Source organism: Neoarius graeffei, chromosome 2, assembly GCF_027579695.1.
Source record: "Neoarius graeffei isolate fNeoGra1 chromosome 2, fNeoGra1.pri, whole genome shotgun sequence".
Taxonomy (NCBI): domain Eukaryota; kingdom Metazoa; phylum Chordata; class Actinopteri; order Siluriformes; family Ariidae; genus Neoarius; species Neoarius graeffei.
Genome location: NC_083570.1, coordinates 67,269,183 through 67,285,177, shown reverse-complemented (window position 1 = coordinate 67,285,177; position 15,995 = coordinate 67,269,183). Strand labels below are relative to the sequence as shown.

Genomic DNA, 15,995 nt, shown 5'->3' with positions numbered 1-15,995 from the left:
CTTCTCCAGTATGGTACAGCCTTAAAATATGCAACACCTGTTTAAATACTGGGAGACAATAAAACATGCACTGGGTCATTTGTTGCCATTTTGAGTTCAAGTGTCACGTCCATAACGCTGGAATTGCCCACTTCTGGTTTTTTTAAATATCATTCTGATCATGACGATCTCAATATTTTTTATCAAAACAACTACAGTTATATTCTAAAATAGTTATTTATTTACGTGAATCAGTTTGATTAGAAAAACTAAGTCCGTAAAGCTATGAAAACTCACTTCAAAGTCTTCCGTGAATCATAACATCAAAACTAGCTGATGGAAAATTTTGCTGAATACTTCATCAGAAACAGTGAGAGCTAGAGAACATCCCTATAAAAGTTATCTGATTGACATCCATGAGTAATTGAGTCAGAAACCAATCAGAAGAGAACGTGACCACTTTCCCGTGACTCAAAAAGCACCGGCAGTTTCCCAACGTCACGCGAGTAGAGCTTTTACTCTGTTGTACCAAATTCAACCTGCCGTTACTCCCAAAGTACTGAACAGATCTTAATGAGATAAATTTCTTTGGAAAGCAGAGATTATAAGCTTTTTAATGACGGTATTCACAATAGAAAATATTGAAGCGTTAAGCAATGACAGATTTGGAAACTTAAATGAGCGTCTGCATGCAGAATTTTCACACCACAGCCAGTGAGCGTCTGATATGCCTATTATAATAATATAAACTCGAACATGGCAAAGAAGAAAATTAAGATAGTGAAATTGGTTGCAGGAAAGCAAAATGTCATCTGTGTTTTCATAGCAACTGTAAGTTATCTCTCATCCATCCGTGGGCTCTAAAAATTACAGACTGCTCCTTTAAGATTTTATAGGAACCACTATAAAAGAACAGTGCACTCCAAAAAAGTGCTATGACACAGAGTATGGGGATGACACAGGATGAAAAGATCAAAAGAAGGCTTTCTCTTACCTCCAAGGGAAATTTGACTCCATTGAGCCCATGCTCAGAGCCATCAGAGGAGGCATTGCAGCGGCCCCAGTGAAAAATAATGCGGCCCACCCTGAACTTGGAGCTCAGCCCTCCTCCACTTACATTGAATTCACCACCCACATCTATTGTCACTGGAGAGAGACAATGAGCGCATCATATAAATGCTCACAAAAGGTAAACCTCATACAATGCCATCAGAGGCCAAGGTAATAATGAAAAAACTTTTAAAGCTTTAACAACTTGTAGTTCTAAGTACCGAGAAAGGTACTGCATATTTGCTGCAAGGTCATAACGTCCTAGAAATAGATGTTTTATGTTTAGATTTTCAAAATCATCAGTGTCACTGAGAAATATTAGCAACTGTACCTGTCTTGCCATCATTTTTTACAGTAGTGGACTCTGAGGTTTGCTTCTCCCAGCCTTCAAAACTCAACTTCTGAAACTGAGCTTTGACCTGTGCCAGGCTCTCCTCGATGTTTATAGGTGACTGCTTGGCATTGTTGCATGATGGATATTTCTTATGCCATCTGTTTTGGTTTAATGTTCCTGAAAGGAGTTAACAGTGTTATATGCATTTAAGAAGAAGAAGCAAAAGCCTTTATCTGTCACATGCACACTCAAGCCCAGTGAAATTCATCCTCTGCATTTAACCCATTTGAAGCAGTGAACACACACACACACACACACACAAGTGAGCACACACACATACCCAGAGCAGTGGGCAGCCATACTACAGCGCCCGGGGAGCAGTTACAGGTTAAGTACCTTGCTCAAGGGCACTACAGCCTAAGGCTGCCCCATGTTAACCTAACTGCATGTCTTTGAACTGTGGGGGAAACCGGAGCTCCCGGAGGAAACCCACACAGACACAGGGAGAGCATGCAAACTCCACACAGAAAGGCCCCCGTCAGCCGCTGGGCTCGAACCCAGAACCTTCTTGCTGTGAGGCGACAGTGTTAACCACTACACCACCGTGCCGCCAGCCTGGCTTTAGCAACATTGCACATTTCATTGATGTGCAATGTGAAAAGAAAGCGCAAACACTCTTTATTCAAAGATGACTACCAATGTAATTCAAGGTACTTTGTGTAGCAAAATTGTTGCTAAAGCCAGGCTAGCAAGTAGGATAAAGTTAGCTAAACTCCTCCTGGGCCCAAGTTAATATGATTAGTATGATGTGGTAAATTGTTTGAATCAGTGTCTGTCTTTTGGTAAATAATCAGGTTGATACAGCCAGAATATAGCCTTATAAATCAATAACTTTTTAACCACCTGCTTAGACTTTATTTGATGTTTGATGATTGCAGCTAACATATTTACAAATAGCATTTACAAGCTAACCCTGTTGTCTGCGGGTCCAAACATTCATAGGAGTTCATTACAAAGAACAGTACAATGTTTCTAGGCAGTCTGCAGCAATATATCAGTATTAGCTGATTTCCATGTGTTTAGCTTGCGTGGTGGAGGAAATGAACATGCTCTTAGAGGATAGAAGCAGAAATGTCCTGTAACCGTCTGCTAGGACTCGATCAGCTTGTAGCCGTCTTCCCAATAGCAGACACTACCACCCTAAAATAAGCTATAAACCATCACCTCTATAAATGCTCCAGCTCAGCCACTGCACCTTTTTAAACTGCTGCCAATTCAACTAACATGCTTGGAGGAGATGCTAACTGCCCTTTCCCTGATACAAAGAGGCAACGGTGCTGCTCTAAACCAATGTTGCCTTGGCTGTAAAATTTGTATTTCTAGTAGGGAGGGTGGCAATTTAGATCTTGCTTAAGGCCTGCAAAAGTCTAAAGCTGGCCCTGGAGACACACATATTTATTCATGACAGGAATATTTCATGCTTCTTCCTAATAATTATCAATCACAACCTAAAATGTTAACAACTGGAAAACATCACTGCACTGATTTCTACGGAAAATGAGCTTTGCTTCACGTCATATGAAAAGACAAAATCTTTACTCTTATTTGATTTGGTTTTATATGACATAGCAATTTTCATCTCATGATTTATTTTATAATATTAGAATAAAGAATCCTAGTAAACAATTCCTTTATTGTATTTGAGGCCCTACATAAAGAATTAGGGATTTAAAAAATAGTTGAAAGTACGATATGAAGTTCTAACATGCCTTAGGAACATTAATTTCTAAACAGATCCTAATGGTAGTTGTGTTTCTTTTTTTCCCCACCAATGAAATGACTGGAATGTATTAATATACTTTTCCCTGAAAAGGGACAAGAGACATCATTTGGCTGTAAGCCTATTGATAATGATATTTAAATATTAAACAAAATTGTATTGTTCAAAAAAAACAAAAAACAAAACAATAGTAATATAGTAAAATAGATTATATCCAGATTATATACAGGCAGTGAGAGCTAACAAAGACTGACCAATTCTTAAATGCTCTCTCGCTTTTCCTCACTACCACCTCTCCATGTCTCTGGTATAAACATATACAGTGCCTTGCAAAAGTATTCATCCCCCTTGGTGTTTATCCTGTTTTGTCGCATTACAAGCTGGTATTAAAATGGAATGGGGGGGGGGGGGGGGGGGGGTTAGCACCATTTGATTTACACAACATGCCTACCACTTTAAAGGTGAAACTTGTTTTTTTATTGTGACACAAACAATAATTAAGATGAAAAAACAGAAATCTGGAGTGTGCATAGATATTCACCCCCCTCAAAGTCAATACTTTGTAGAGCCACCTTTTGCTACAATTACAGCTGCAAGTCTTTTGGGGTATGTCTCTATTAGCTTAGCACATCTAGCCACTGGGAATTTTGCTCATTCCTCAAGGCAAAACTGCTCCAACTCCTTCAAGTTAGATGGGTTGCATTGGTGTACAGCAATCTTCAAGTTATGCCCCAGATTCTCAATTAGATTAAGGTTTGGGCTTTGATTAAGCCATTCCAAGACATTTAAATGTTTCCCTTTAAACCACTCCAGTGTCACTTTAGCAGTATGTCTAAGGTCATTGTCCTGCTGGATCATGAACCTTCATCCCAGTCTGAAACCTCTGGTTGACTCAAACAGGTTTTCCTCCAGAATTGCCCCGCATTTAGTGCCATCCATCTTTCCTTCAGTCCTGACCAACTTTCCTGTCCCTGCAGATGAAAAACATCCCCACAGCATGATGCTGCCACCACCATGCTTCACTGTAGGAATGGTGTTCTCAAGGTGTTGGGTTTGTGCCACACATGGTATTTCCCATGATGGCCAAAAAGTTCAAGTTTTGTCTCATTTGACCAGAAAATATTCTTCCATGTGTTTGGGGAGTCTGCCACATACTGTTGGGCAAACTCCAAACGTGCTTTCTTCAGCAATGGCTTTTTTCTGGGCAGTCTTCCATAAAGCCCCACTCTGTGGGGTGTACAGCTTAAAGTGATCCTATGGAAAGATACTCCCATCTCTGCTGTGGATCTTTGCAGCTCCTTCAGCGTTATCTTTGGTGTCTTTGTTGCATCTTTGATTAATGCCCTCCTTGCCCGGTCTGTGAGTTTTGGTGGGCAGCCTTCTCTTGTCAGGTTTGTAGTGGTGCCATGTTCTTTCCATTTTGCTATAAGGGATTTAACAGCACTCCCTGGGATATTCAAAGCTTGTGATATTTTTTAGAACCCAACCCTGATTTATACTTCTCCACACTTTTGTCTCTGACCTGTTTGGAGTGCTCCTTGGTTTTCATGTTGCTTGCTTAGTAGTGATGCAGAGTCAGGGTCCTTCCAGAACAGGTTGATTTGTACAGACATCATGTGACAGATCATGTGACACTTTGATTGCACACAGGTGGATCTTAATCAACTAATTGTGTGACTTATGAAGTGAATTGGTTGGACCAGCTCTTATTTAGGGGTTTCATATGAAAGGGGGTGAATACTTATGCACACCCCAGATTTCTGTTTTTTCATCTTATTGTTTGTGTCACGATAAAAAAAAACAACAACAATGCGCACCTTTAAAGTGGTAGCGATGTTGTATAAGTCAAATGGTGTTAACCCCCCCAAAATCCATTTTAATTCCAGCTTGTAATGCGACAAAACAGGACAAATACCAAGGGGGATGAATACTTTTGCAAGGCACTGTACATGGACCCTTATGAGAAGTGATGTAGCATTACGTTGGTTTGTTCCCATCATATTATTTTCTCCACCTGCATATGGGTATTGTCTTATACTTTCAACACCATCGCAAAAACAAAAAGAAAAACAACAACAAAAAAACAATTTTCCAAAGTAATTAACCTAATGATTCGATCAGAACAGTTTATGGGTATTCCTGAAATTGTACAATAAGAATGAGAAGAGGGTGGGTTAAGTGGCAAAGATGCTGGCATTCAGGACAGCACTGGTGAACAATGTCCCATCTGCCTGGATGCTTGTCTGTATCCCTGGTATGATAATGCCCTCTTTGTTTTGCCAACGCCATGTGTCACCCAGATCTGATTTGTTGTGACATTAGAGTTGTTAGTCCAAGGAGAGAGACAAATGAAAAGTGATGAGTGAGTGTAAAAGAATATTAACTCCACCGAAATACATACAATTACAGTAATAAAAATTACACCATTGTTAAATAAATGTATATAAATAAAACAGATAATACAAATATAAATAAGACAGATTTTTCTGTGCAATACCACCTCTGCTGACAAAATAAGCCACATTAATGATTGGTGAAGCAGAATTTCAGATCTGGCCTACTTTTGAAAGTAGAGCCATATAAGAAATGAGGGAATTCTCCATGGTGCTACCGTACAAATGACTGAGAAGGAAGTACAACGGAGCAATGTGTCAGAGGTGTTATTTACTGTCCGTTATATTTGTCTTGGGTGGCATGGTGGTTAGCACTGTTGCTTCACAGCAAGAAGGTTCCAGGTTTGAACCTCACGGCCGACGAGGGGTCTATCCGTGTGGAGTTTGCATGTTCTCCCTGTGTCTGCATGGGTTTCCTCCGGGTGCTCCGGTTTCCCCCAAAGACATGCAGTTAGGCTAACTGGCTACTCTAAGTTGGACATTGATCAAGCCTGGAGAGAGATGGGCTCCGTCAAGTTTAAAACACCCTAGACACACCAATGATGGACTGTTAAAATGCAGTGGTGTAAATGCAGACAGTGTGTATAAATGTGTCTCCCTTTTCCACTGCCCAAATTTTCTGAACCTTATCTCAGTGATGCATGCACGCTCTGTGTATGTGTGTGTGCGCGTGCATAAAAATAATTTGCGATAATAAATAAAAGTAATGAGAAGTGTTTGACAACATGGAAAGGATCCCTAGAGAGATACACCTGTGTCTGTTTACCTCAATAACTGTGAAGAAACTGTAGAAAATTATTGTTTCTACAGACATTGCCTTACTTTTCTCTTCTTCCGGTCTCTGGCGCAGCGCCCCACTCAGTGCCTGCAGTCGATTATTGCATGGGGACGTTTTCTGATGTTTACAAAAGGAGAAGTCATGCAGAATTCGTGAAGAAGTTTATTTCCAAAGTAATGCCTGAATATTTGACTGATTTCGACAATATGAATAAGTGTCTGACAACATGGAAAGGATCCCTTTTGTAAATATCAGAAAACAGTCCCGTGAGATAATCAACTACAGGCACTGAATATTGTCCTGCATTAGAGACCAGTTATTGAGGTAAATAGACACATGTATCTCTGTAGGGATCCTTTCCATGTTGTCAGATAGCATTATAACATCATTATGGGCATGTCAGTGGCAAAAACAAGTGGATTACTTTGACACAGATGACTGCCCTGTAGAATTACATTGCATAGCCAATTTACGGTTGCTGGTGATAGTGTTCTAACGCAATACTGGACTGATTTCAATCATTTTTCTCCCTAATAAATATTTGGACCTAAAGAGATGGGAAAATAGGTCCCAGATTAAAAAAGAAGGGAAAAAAGAAAAAACCACACCCTGGAATTTTCCTTTAGAGCTTTGGGTTACTGAGTCTTACTAAAAGTTGGAGGTTCCATCCCCAGCACTGCCAAACTGCCACTGTTGGGCCCCTGAGCAGGGCCTTTAACCATTCCTGCTCCAGGGGTGCTGTATCATGGCTGACCCGACACTCTGACCCCAACTTCCTAACAAGCTGTGATATGTGAAGAAAAGAAATTGTGTGTTGTAATGAATATGTGACAAATAAAGGCTTCTTCATCTTCTTGAGATGTCATCTGGCAACCCTGGTTCACGAAGTTAGTGCTTCTGTGTGCACCTCAGTGGGAAACACACCTGCTGTATTAAACACAGTTGGAAAAAAGTACATCCAAAACCACTCAAAATGAGCTGCTAGACTATATGTATGCCACACCAAGATCTGTGGTCATGAGACGCTGTTGTATGAGTGCAAACTGTGTGCTATTATCTAGTAGTCATTGGTAATTTAGCATACACAAGAGATCTATGGCAGTTCAAAGGCTTTAACCAAGGCTCTTGTGGGATAGCATTCAGAGTTCAGCAAAAAACATTTCAATGCAACTGAAAATACAGTATATTGTGTTACAGAGTAGACAAGAGTTCAATGCTTTGTGTATGCTGAACTACCAGTAACTCAATGATAAATCTTTTCCATTGAACTTCCACATAAGAGAGCTTGCACTAGTGAGTCTGGTACATTTTATCACTAACCATGGCCAAGAGCTGCCTAGTTTTTCTGACATTGCAAAAGACCAGCTACATTTACTCTATCCTAATTGCGTCAAAGAAAATTAATAGCTTTTTAAGATTTGATGCTGTAGACATTCCAATCTAATGACTATAGTATATTGTTCTGAAAAGCTTGTCATAGTGTTCAAACATTTCTCTTCCTGTTGGAAAATGTTGGTGTGTGTGTGTGTATATATATATATATATATATATATATATATATATATATATATATATATATATATATATATATATACATACACACACACCAACATTTGGGCAGGCAATCTTGAAGCTCATGGATAGTTAAGTGTACAAAGGATATTAGACACTCAGTAAGCCATACACTCTCAGAAAATAAAGTACATTATTGTACATTTGGGGGTGCATGGCTTGTCACTGGGGCAGCACCCTCTAAGGTACTTATTTGTACCCTTTATTTACTGCTTGGGAATATATGTGTACCTTTCTGGCCCTAAAGAGGTACACACAGTTACCTTGAGGTCCAATAATGAGCCCTAGGGGGTATATTAGTTTAGATTGTACCTTGAGGGACAAAAATGGACTCCTACTGTACCCCTGTTTCTGACAGTGTAGTTGAAACATTTCAGGCTGAGTTTATATCGGACAAAATGAACCATGTTGCGACTAATTCTTTGCACTTCTACATACAGCCAATTGAGTGTTTGCAGACCTTGAGAAAGGCAATGTTTGTTCAATTTTACTACCAGCTAGCACATTAGAAACTTCTTTAATATACTAATATTTTGTAATGTGAAGCATTGGTACAAATACTGCAACTATATTCAAATGAATTAGTCAAGCAAAGGCCCTTTTATTGATATTGTCACAAATTTTTTTTCCGCCTATAAGAGCTTTACAAAAAAGAAGTGTTACAGTCCTCCTTACAGTAAGTAGTCAAAATAAGGATACAAGTTATATGGAATCCTAGAGGAAGGCATTCAGGTATTCACTTGCAAACCCAGCCAGTGGACATGACAAGCCATGGCTTATCACCCAAGGTCATGTTCATAACTTAATTGCTCCATTTAACAGATAAGACTGAGTGTAATCTGTTGTGTTATGTGGCGCAAACCCTGACAAGACAATTCCTCAGCTTTTGATGCTGTTGCATGGTAGATGTTGTCCCTCTTTTTGATGACAACTCTGTAGCTCTTACCTGCATAGGACCAGTCTATATTTTCTGCCAGCTTCTTTTGTGATCTGGATCCATAGGTTTGAGACACATCCACTGGGGGGAAAAATACAAAATAACTTACACTAAAATAAACACTGGCACATATCAGTGGCACAACACTAATTCCTGTGTATTTAATGATAAAATGTGACATGAAACCTGAAACTAGAATTATCTATTTATCTAATTATCAACAAATTATCCAATAGAAAGGCCTGAAATGTGGTGGGAAATCACTGATGAGATGTCAGACACAGGAAAGGCAGAGAAGAGTAAACGGCACACCTTTTAAAAGAACTTAAAAGAATGTATATGTTCCAGGAAGGGGGCGGCACGGTGGTGTAGTGGTTAGCACTGTCGCCTCACAGCAAGAAGGTCCGGGTTCGAGCCCCGTGGCTGGCGAGGGCCTTTCTGTGTGGAGTTTGCATGTTCTCCCCGTGTCCGCGTGGGTTTCCTCCGGGTGCTCCGGTTTCCCCCACAGTCCAAAGACATGCAGGTTAGGTTAACTGGTGACTCTAAATTGACCGTAGGTGTGAATGTGAGTGTGAATGGTTGTCTGTGTCTATGTGTCAGCCCTGTGATGACCTGGTGACTTGTCCAGGGTGTACCCCGCCTTTCGCCCGTAGTCAGCTGGGATAGGCTCCAGCTTGCCTGCGACCCTGTAGAAGGATAAAGCGGCTCCAGATAATGAGATGAGATGTTCCAGGAAAACATTTTTGCATTTTAGTCAAACACGTCTGTCATCGGTGACAGTATGAGAAGATGATGTATGAGTCAATGCCTGAAGGGTTTTTTTGTTTTTGTTTTTTTAAACTAATCCAGGATTAATCATCTCATGACAGGCTGGTGACTCTAAATTGACCGTAGGTGTGAATGTGAATGGTTGTCTGTGTCTATGTGTCAGCCCTGTGATGACCTGGCGACTTGTCCAGGGTGTACCCCGCCTTTCGCCCGTAGTCAGCTGGGATAGGCTCCAGCTTGCCTGCGACCCTGTAGAAGGATAAAGCAGCTAGAGATAATGAGATGAGATGTTCCAGGAAAACATTTTTGCATTTTAGTCAAAATATCATGCACCATACACAGAGATAACAAAAGTGTTTGGCATGTGGCCAAGCCAACTATATTCTCATGACAAAAAGCAAAAACAAAAATATAAAGTGTGTTTTATAATAATAATAATAATAATAAAAACCCAATGTGCTAACCAAGCCATATGTTTGTCTTGGTGAAAGACATTGTTTAAAACAGCCTTTCTCAACCGGGGTGCCACGGCACCCTGGGGTGCCGTCTGGCTTCGTTAGGGGTGCCGTCAAAAAATTATATATTCTAACATTGAAATAAATAAAATGAATTAAAATTCCAAAAAACGATAGTTACACTAATGCAGATCATTGCCGCCTCATGCATCATCAAAATTTGTCTCACGGCCCCCTTTCCCATGTCACAACGTCACTGCCGGGGTCAGCGTATGGTCAGCGTGACTGCGTAGATTTTATATGGGGGTGCCTTGAGAATTTGCATACTTCTGAAGGGTGCCGTGACTGAAAAAAGGTTGAGAAACGCTGGTTTAAAATATTTCAGTAAAATGGTTTAACATTCATTATCCCAACATTTTTCTTCTGTATACATTTTCAAGAATTCATACAGAATGTAAGCACATGAGTAAACTTCACTGGAAAAATCTTTCCTTCACCATCTCCAGCTGATAATATTCTCTCTTTAGCTATCAAGTAACAGATTCTGAAACAAACTTGCATCATTACAGAAGAGACAGTACTACAGTGACAGCAGTCCTACAAAGTGTTTGACGTTTTTCTCCAGATTATGACTGTCTGGTTTGTCTACATATCAGTGTTCTGCTACACTTCTGGTGATTTATTTTGACAAAAATTAGAACAAACCAGGAACACACAACTGTATGGTCATATCATGGAGTGGATTCTTAAACTGAGGGAGGGGAGAGAGAGAGAGAGAGAGAGAGAGAGAGAGAGAGTGACAGAGACGCAGTGAGTGAAGAATTTATAGCGTTCACTGGGATGTTCTAATTATGAAATGATAACAAGTGCAGCCTCTATGTAGGCCAGGTCTCTGATCCAAAGCTGTCAACTTCCAGTGTGTGTTATTTTATCAGCCCAGCTCAGTTAAAATCAATGCACCTTATACTTTGTTCAGATAATAATTTTAATATTTTTACCAAAAGTAGATCAAACTTTTATAATGTACAACCCCGATTCCAAAAAAGTTGGGACAAAGTACAAATTGTAAATAAAAATGGAATGCAATGATGTGAAAGTTTCAAAATTCCATATTTTATTCAGAATAGAACATAGATGACATATCAAATGTTTAAACTGAGAAAATGTATCATTTAAAGAGAAAAATTAGGTGATTTTAAATTTCATGACAACAACACATCTCAAAAAAGTTGGGACAAGGCCATGTTTACCACTGTGAGACATCCCCTTTTCTCTTTACAACAGTCTGTAAACGTCTGGGGACTGAGGAGACAAGTTGCTCAAGTTTAGGGATAGGAATGTTAACCCATTCTTGTCTAATGTAGGATTCTAGTTGCTCAACTGTTAAGTCTTTTTTGTCATATCTTCCGTTTTACGATGCGCCAAATGTTTTCTATGGGTGAAAGATCTGGACTGCAGGCTGGCCAGTTCAGTACCCGGACCCTTCTTCTACGCAGCCATGATGCTGTAATTTATGCAGTATGTGGTTTGGCATTGTCATGTTGGAAAATGCAAGGTCTTCCCTGAAAGAGACGTCATCTGGATGGGAGCACATGTTGCTCTAGAACCTGGATATACCTTTCAGCATTGATGGTGTCTTTCCAGATGTGTAAGCTGCCCATGCCACACGCACTAATGCAACCCCATACCATCAGAGATGCAGGCTTCTGAACTGAGCGCTGATAACAACTTGGGTCGTCCTTCTCCTCTTTAGTCCAAATGACACGGCGTCCCTGATTTCCATAAAGAACTTCAATTTTTGATTCGTCTGACCACAGAACAGTTTTCCACTTTACCACAGTCCATTTTAAATGAGCCTTGGCCCAGAGAAGACGTCTGCGCTTCTGGATCATGTTTAGATGCGGCTTCTTCTTTGAACTATAGAGTTTTAGCTGGCAACGGCGGATGGCATGGTGAATTGTGTTCACAGATAATGTTCTCTGGAAATATTCCTGAGCCCATTTTGTGATTTCCAATACAGAAGCATGTCTGTATGTGATGCAGTGCCGTCTAAGGGCCCGAAGATCACGGGCACCCAGTATGGTTTTCCGGCCTTGACCCTTACGCACAGAGATTCTTCCAGATTCTCTGAATCTTTTGATGATATTATGCACTGTAGATGATGATATGTTCAAACTCTTTGCAATTTTACACTGTCAAACTCCTTTCTGGTATTGCTCCACTATTTGTTGGCGCAGAATTAGGGGGATTGGTGATCCTCTTCCCATCTTTACTTCTGAGAGCCGCTGCCACTCCAAGATGCTCTTTTTATACCCAGTCATGTTAATGACCTATTGCCAATTGACCTAATGAGTTGCAATTTGGTCCTCCAGCTGTTCCTTTTTTGTACCTTTAACTTTTCCAGCCTCTTATTGCCCCTGTCCCAACTTTTTTGAGATGTGTTGCTGTCATGAAATTTCAAATGAGCCAATATTTGGCATGAAATTTCAAAATGTCTCACTTTCGACATTTGATATGTTGTCTATGTTCTATTGTGAATATAATATCAGTTTTTGAGATTTGTAAATTATTGCATTCTGTTTTTATTTATATTTGTACTTTGTCCCAACTTTTTTGGAATCGGGGTTGTATAAGATTATAATTTATATAAGTTATAATTTAGTCATGTATATAAAATAATAAAGGTGCTCAGATATAGCTGGATGTGTTAAATCTGGTGTAAATATGGAACAAAAAGGTGGTTCTAGTTCCTGTCACGTTCTCTCTGTCTTTTATTTGCACTCTCACCTGTGTACACACACCTGCCATAAGGAGGCATGTAAAGGTGTTTTGTGTGTATATTTCCAAGTTGTTTATATGGCTTTGACTAAAAATACATTCTAATTGTGTTGCTTTAAAAGAGATTTCCTGGGTCTGCTACTAGTAGGATCCACTACTAAATATTGAACCGAATGTGAGATTGGTGTGGTACAGTTTTCATGATTTATATGGCAGATCATTTTGAAATTTGTATGGTACAACACAGCAATATTTACCTATTTAGCTTGACAGCTGTTTAATTATTTAATCAGTAATCTGAATACAGTTAGAACACACTGTAGTTTTCAATGACTTTGTGGCATGAATCCCTGTCTCATTTTTTCCACTGTCGCATCATTGTCGCATCAGGCAAAGCAAACAATTCAAACAACACAGCTTTTAAAGCTCTTGTTTCCTCTTTCATTCCCACACCACACTGTTAATGTACTCCTTTTTCCACATAAAAGAACAGTCCCATGAGAAGACTCTCCCTCAAGTGAACAAAAACAGTGTGAGCAACAATGCTCTTGACTTGAAACACCACTTCTGTCCTCGTTCACATCTGAAGATAGTTTAGATTGTGAAGATGAACCAGGTGTACCTGCCGACCTATCCAGTATCAATACAGGATTATGGCTTTGGACCTACTCTTATCTGTGTCTAACCTAACCTCCACTGAACACATCTAAGCTCTTGGGCATTAAACTCTGTCTTTTTCCTGCATTTATTCCAGATCAGGCAGCACAGTGGTGCAGTGCTGCCACCTCACCGCTCCAGGGACCTCAGTTTGATCCTGAGCTCAGGATACTGTCTGTGTAGAGCTTCCCATGTTCTTCTTGCGCCAACATGGGTTTCCTCTGGGTTCTCTGGTTTTCTCCCAGCCCCAAAAACATGCCAGTAGGTGGACTGGTGGTGAAGGTTGTATGTATGGTGCCCTGTTATGGTCTCATGTCCCATCTAGAGTGTATTCCTGCCTTGCAGCCAGTGTTCCCAGGATAGGTCCTGACACTATGACACTAGTTTGTGCCATGAGTTTGAAGAGTTTATGAGTAACAGATTACAATAGTATGAATTTCAGTACTTTGAGTTCCTCTTGTACATACAACTTTTTACTCACTGCATTTCATAAGACAAATCTCTACTTTCTACTAACTAATGAGGGTTTTTTTCAATACAAATTTCTACACTTAATTTCTTAAACCTTACAGACCTGGTACCAGGTCCAATAAAATGCGACTATAGTTGACTTCCAGAAAAAAATATTTTAAAAGTGCTGTTTTGGTAAGCTCTATATTTTGTAGTATCTATGTACTTGGTGGTATTTCTATGGTTTTTGTTAGGTTGTAAGCAAGCAGTTGCTGAATTTAAAAAAAAAAACAAAAGTGGCATCTTTCTGCATGGGCCTATTGCTATCATGGTGTTATCCACTGTCTAGAATATACTTTAGGTGAGGATAAAAAAAAAGTTAATTTCTCCTTTGGTTTATCACAATTTTCTCAGGCATAGTAACAGTCACAATGCTACTGACACCGTAAATATATTTTCTGAGGTCTTACATATCCATCTATGCCAAGATTATGTATATTGACCTGATAATTGTGGAACTATTTTTGACTAATTTGGGGTATGTCTGTTTGGGTGAGCCACTCATCCCAGCACCCTAGGCCTTAATTGGTTAAGGAATAGAGACTAGAGAAGCAACAGAATAAAGCAGTTATGTGATACCAGGACTCCTCTGTATGATGACACTAGCTTTGAAATGTAGCAATGTTAATGATAATTTGTCCAATTGTAAGCTGGAGGATGTTGCTGAGTGAATCACTGTGTTGTGAGATATTCCCCATCCATCACCTCAACTAAAGAATCAACTGAGAAAACATGAACTTTTGCCTTTCAAGAATACTCAAATAAAAATTCACTGCCAATATCTTGGTAGCTACAATAATTAGTACAGTATAACTTGTCTGAAAGAGCAAAGTATTGAATCACTTGAATTAAATTATTAAGTTGAAAAAATTTAATTAATATTTGGCAATTTGCTTTTGTCCAGCAACACTGACCCAGTGTATGCTCTGACCTCCTCCAATTACTCAGCATGAACATGATCTTAATAAGATCAGTATCAGGGCTGTAAAGGGCTAGACTGTAGGAAAGCTACGGTACGTGTAGCATCCAGCTTCCTGTGTGATTGCTTTTTTCTGACAGGACCCATATACTCTTTCATTCGATCAACACATGCTCTGCGCCAAGCAGCACTGTTGATGGCTCAATTTCATGTTCTTGGTAAAAGAGCGTGAACAGAAGTGTACAACAACCTGCTGCATCCTCACTGCAGGACAACAGGGCTTTGTGTTTTCTGCCAATTGTGGAATGAGGCACATGAGGGTTTCATTGCTTTCATGTAAACTGGTTTTATGTATCATAAAATATATGATGCATTTTGTTACAGCCTTTTATACATCTGCAGTTGGATAGGTGTATAGACAGTAGGCTGAAGTCTGACATGTATGATATTAGCATCAATAAAATCTGCAGTGAGCGTAAAAATAAGAGGATTATGAAGGCCCTAGGAGATTCTGGCAAACGGTTCTGGCAAACACACACCTACACCCACATATATACCCCCACCCACACACAAACAAACAGAGAGACCATATCCTCACTTTCATACAGAGAGAGAGAAATAGAGGCTGAAAAGGTCATCCAGGCTTTGGGAAGTTGTTCAATAAATATAGACGCAATTGTTATATGTTTGTTATTTAAGAGAAAGCTGTGTTTAGCTGCTTAAGTTAGTGAATTGCACATAAAATGGATACGCCGGTGTTTTTTTTTTTTTTAACCTAATGTTTATCTACTACATTTGCCATGTAAGTGCTCATACTTAAGATCCTTTTAACACACTTAGTCATACTGTTTGACTTTACAGCATATAGTTGTGGATCAGTAATTACTCATATTTGGTGTCACCCAGAAGAGGATGAGTTCCCTTTTGAGTCTGGTCCCTCTCAAAGTTTTTTCCTCATGTCGTCACAGGGAGTTTTTCTTCCACTGTCGCCTCTAGTTTGCTCTTTAGGGAGCTAAACTGCTTTGTGACAATGTCCAAGTGCCAAATGAATTGAATTGAACTGAACTGAAAGTGTAATCCCAAAG

The 15,995-nt window shown here is 39.7% G+C and overlaps 1 protein-coding gene across 6 annotated transcripts in view; it reads right to left on the bottom strand.

Annotated features, from left to right (window-relative positions):
• Positions 1–15,995, bottom strand: part of ptprz1a (protein tyrosine phosphatase receptor type Z1a) — a 126,151-nt gene that overhangs the window by 59,883 nt on the left and 50,273 nt on the right. For 5 of the 6 annotated variants that reach the window (XM_060914758.1, XM_060914759.1, XM_060914762.1 and 2 more), the window contains exons 2-4: positions 8,833–8,904; positions 1,361–1,540; positions 974–1,125 (exon numbers count right to left, since the gene is read on the bottom strand). In XM_060914758.1, the coding sequence (XP_060770741.1) occupies positions 974–1,125; positions 1,361–1,540; positions 8,833–8,904 (404 nt within the window). Of the gene's footprint in view, positions 1–973; positions 1,126–1,360; positions 1,541–6,963; positions 7,099–8,832; positions 8,905–15,995 lie in introns of all 6 variants that reach the window. The other variant, XM_060914761.1, reaches the window with a different exon arrangement.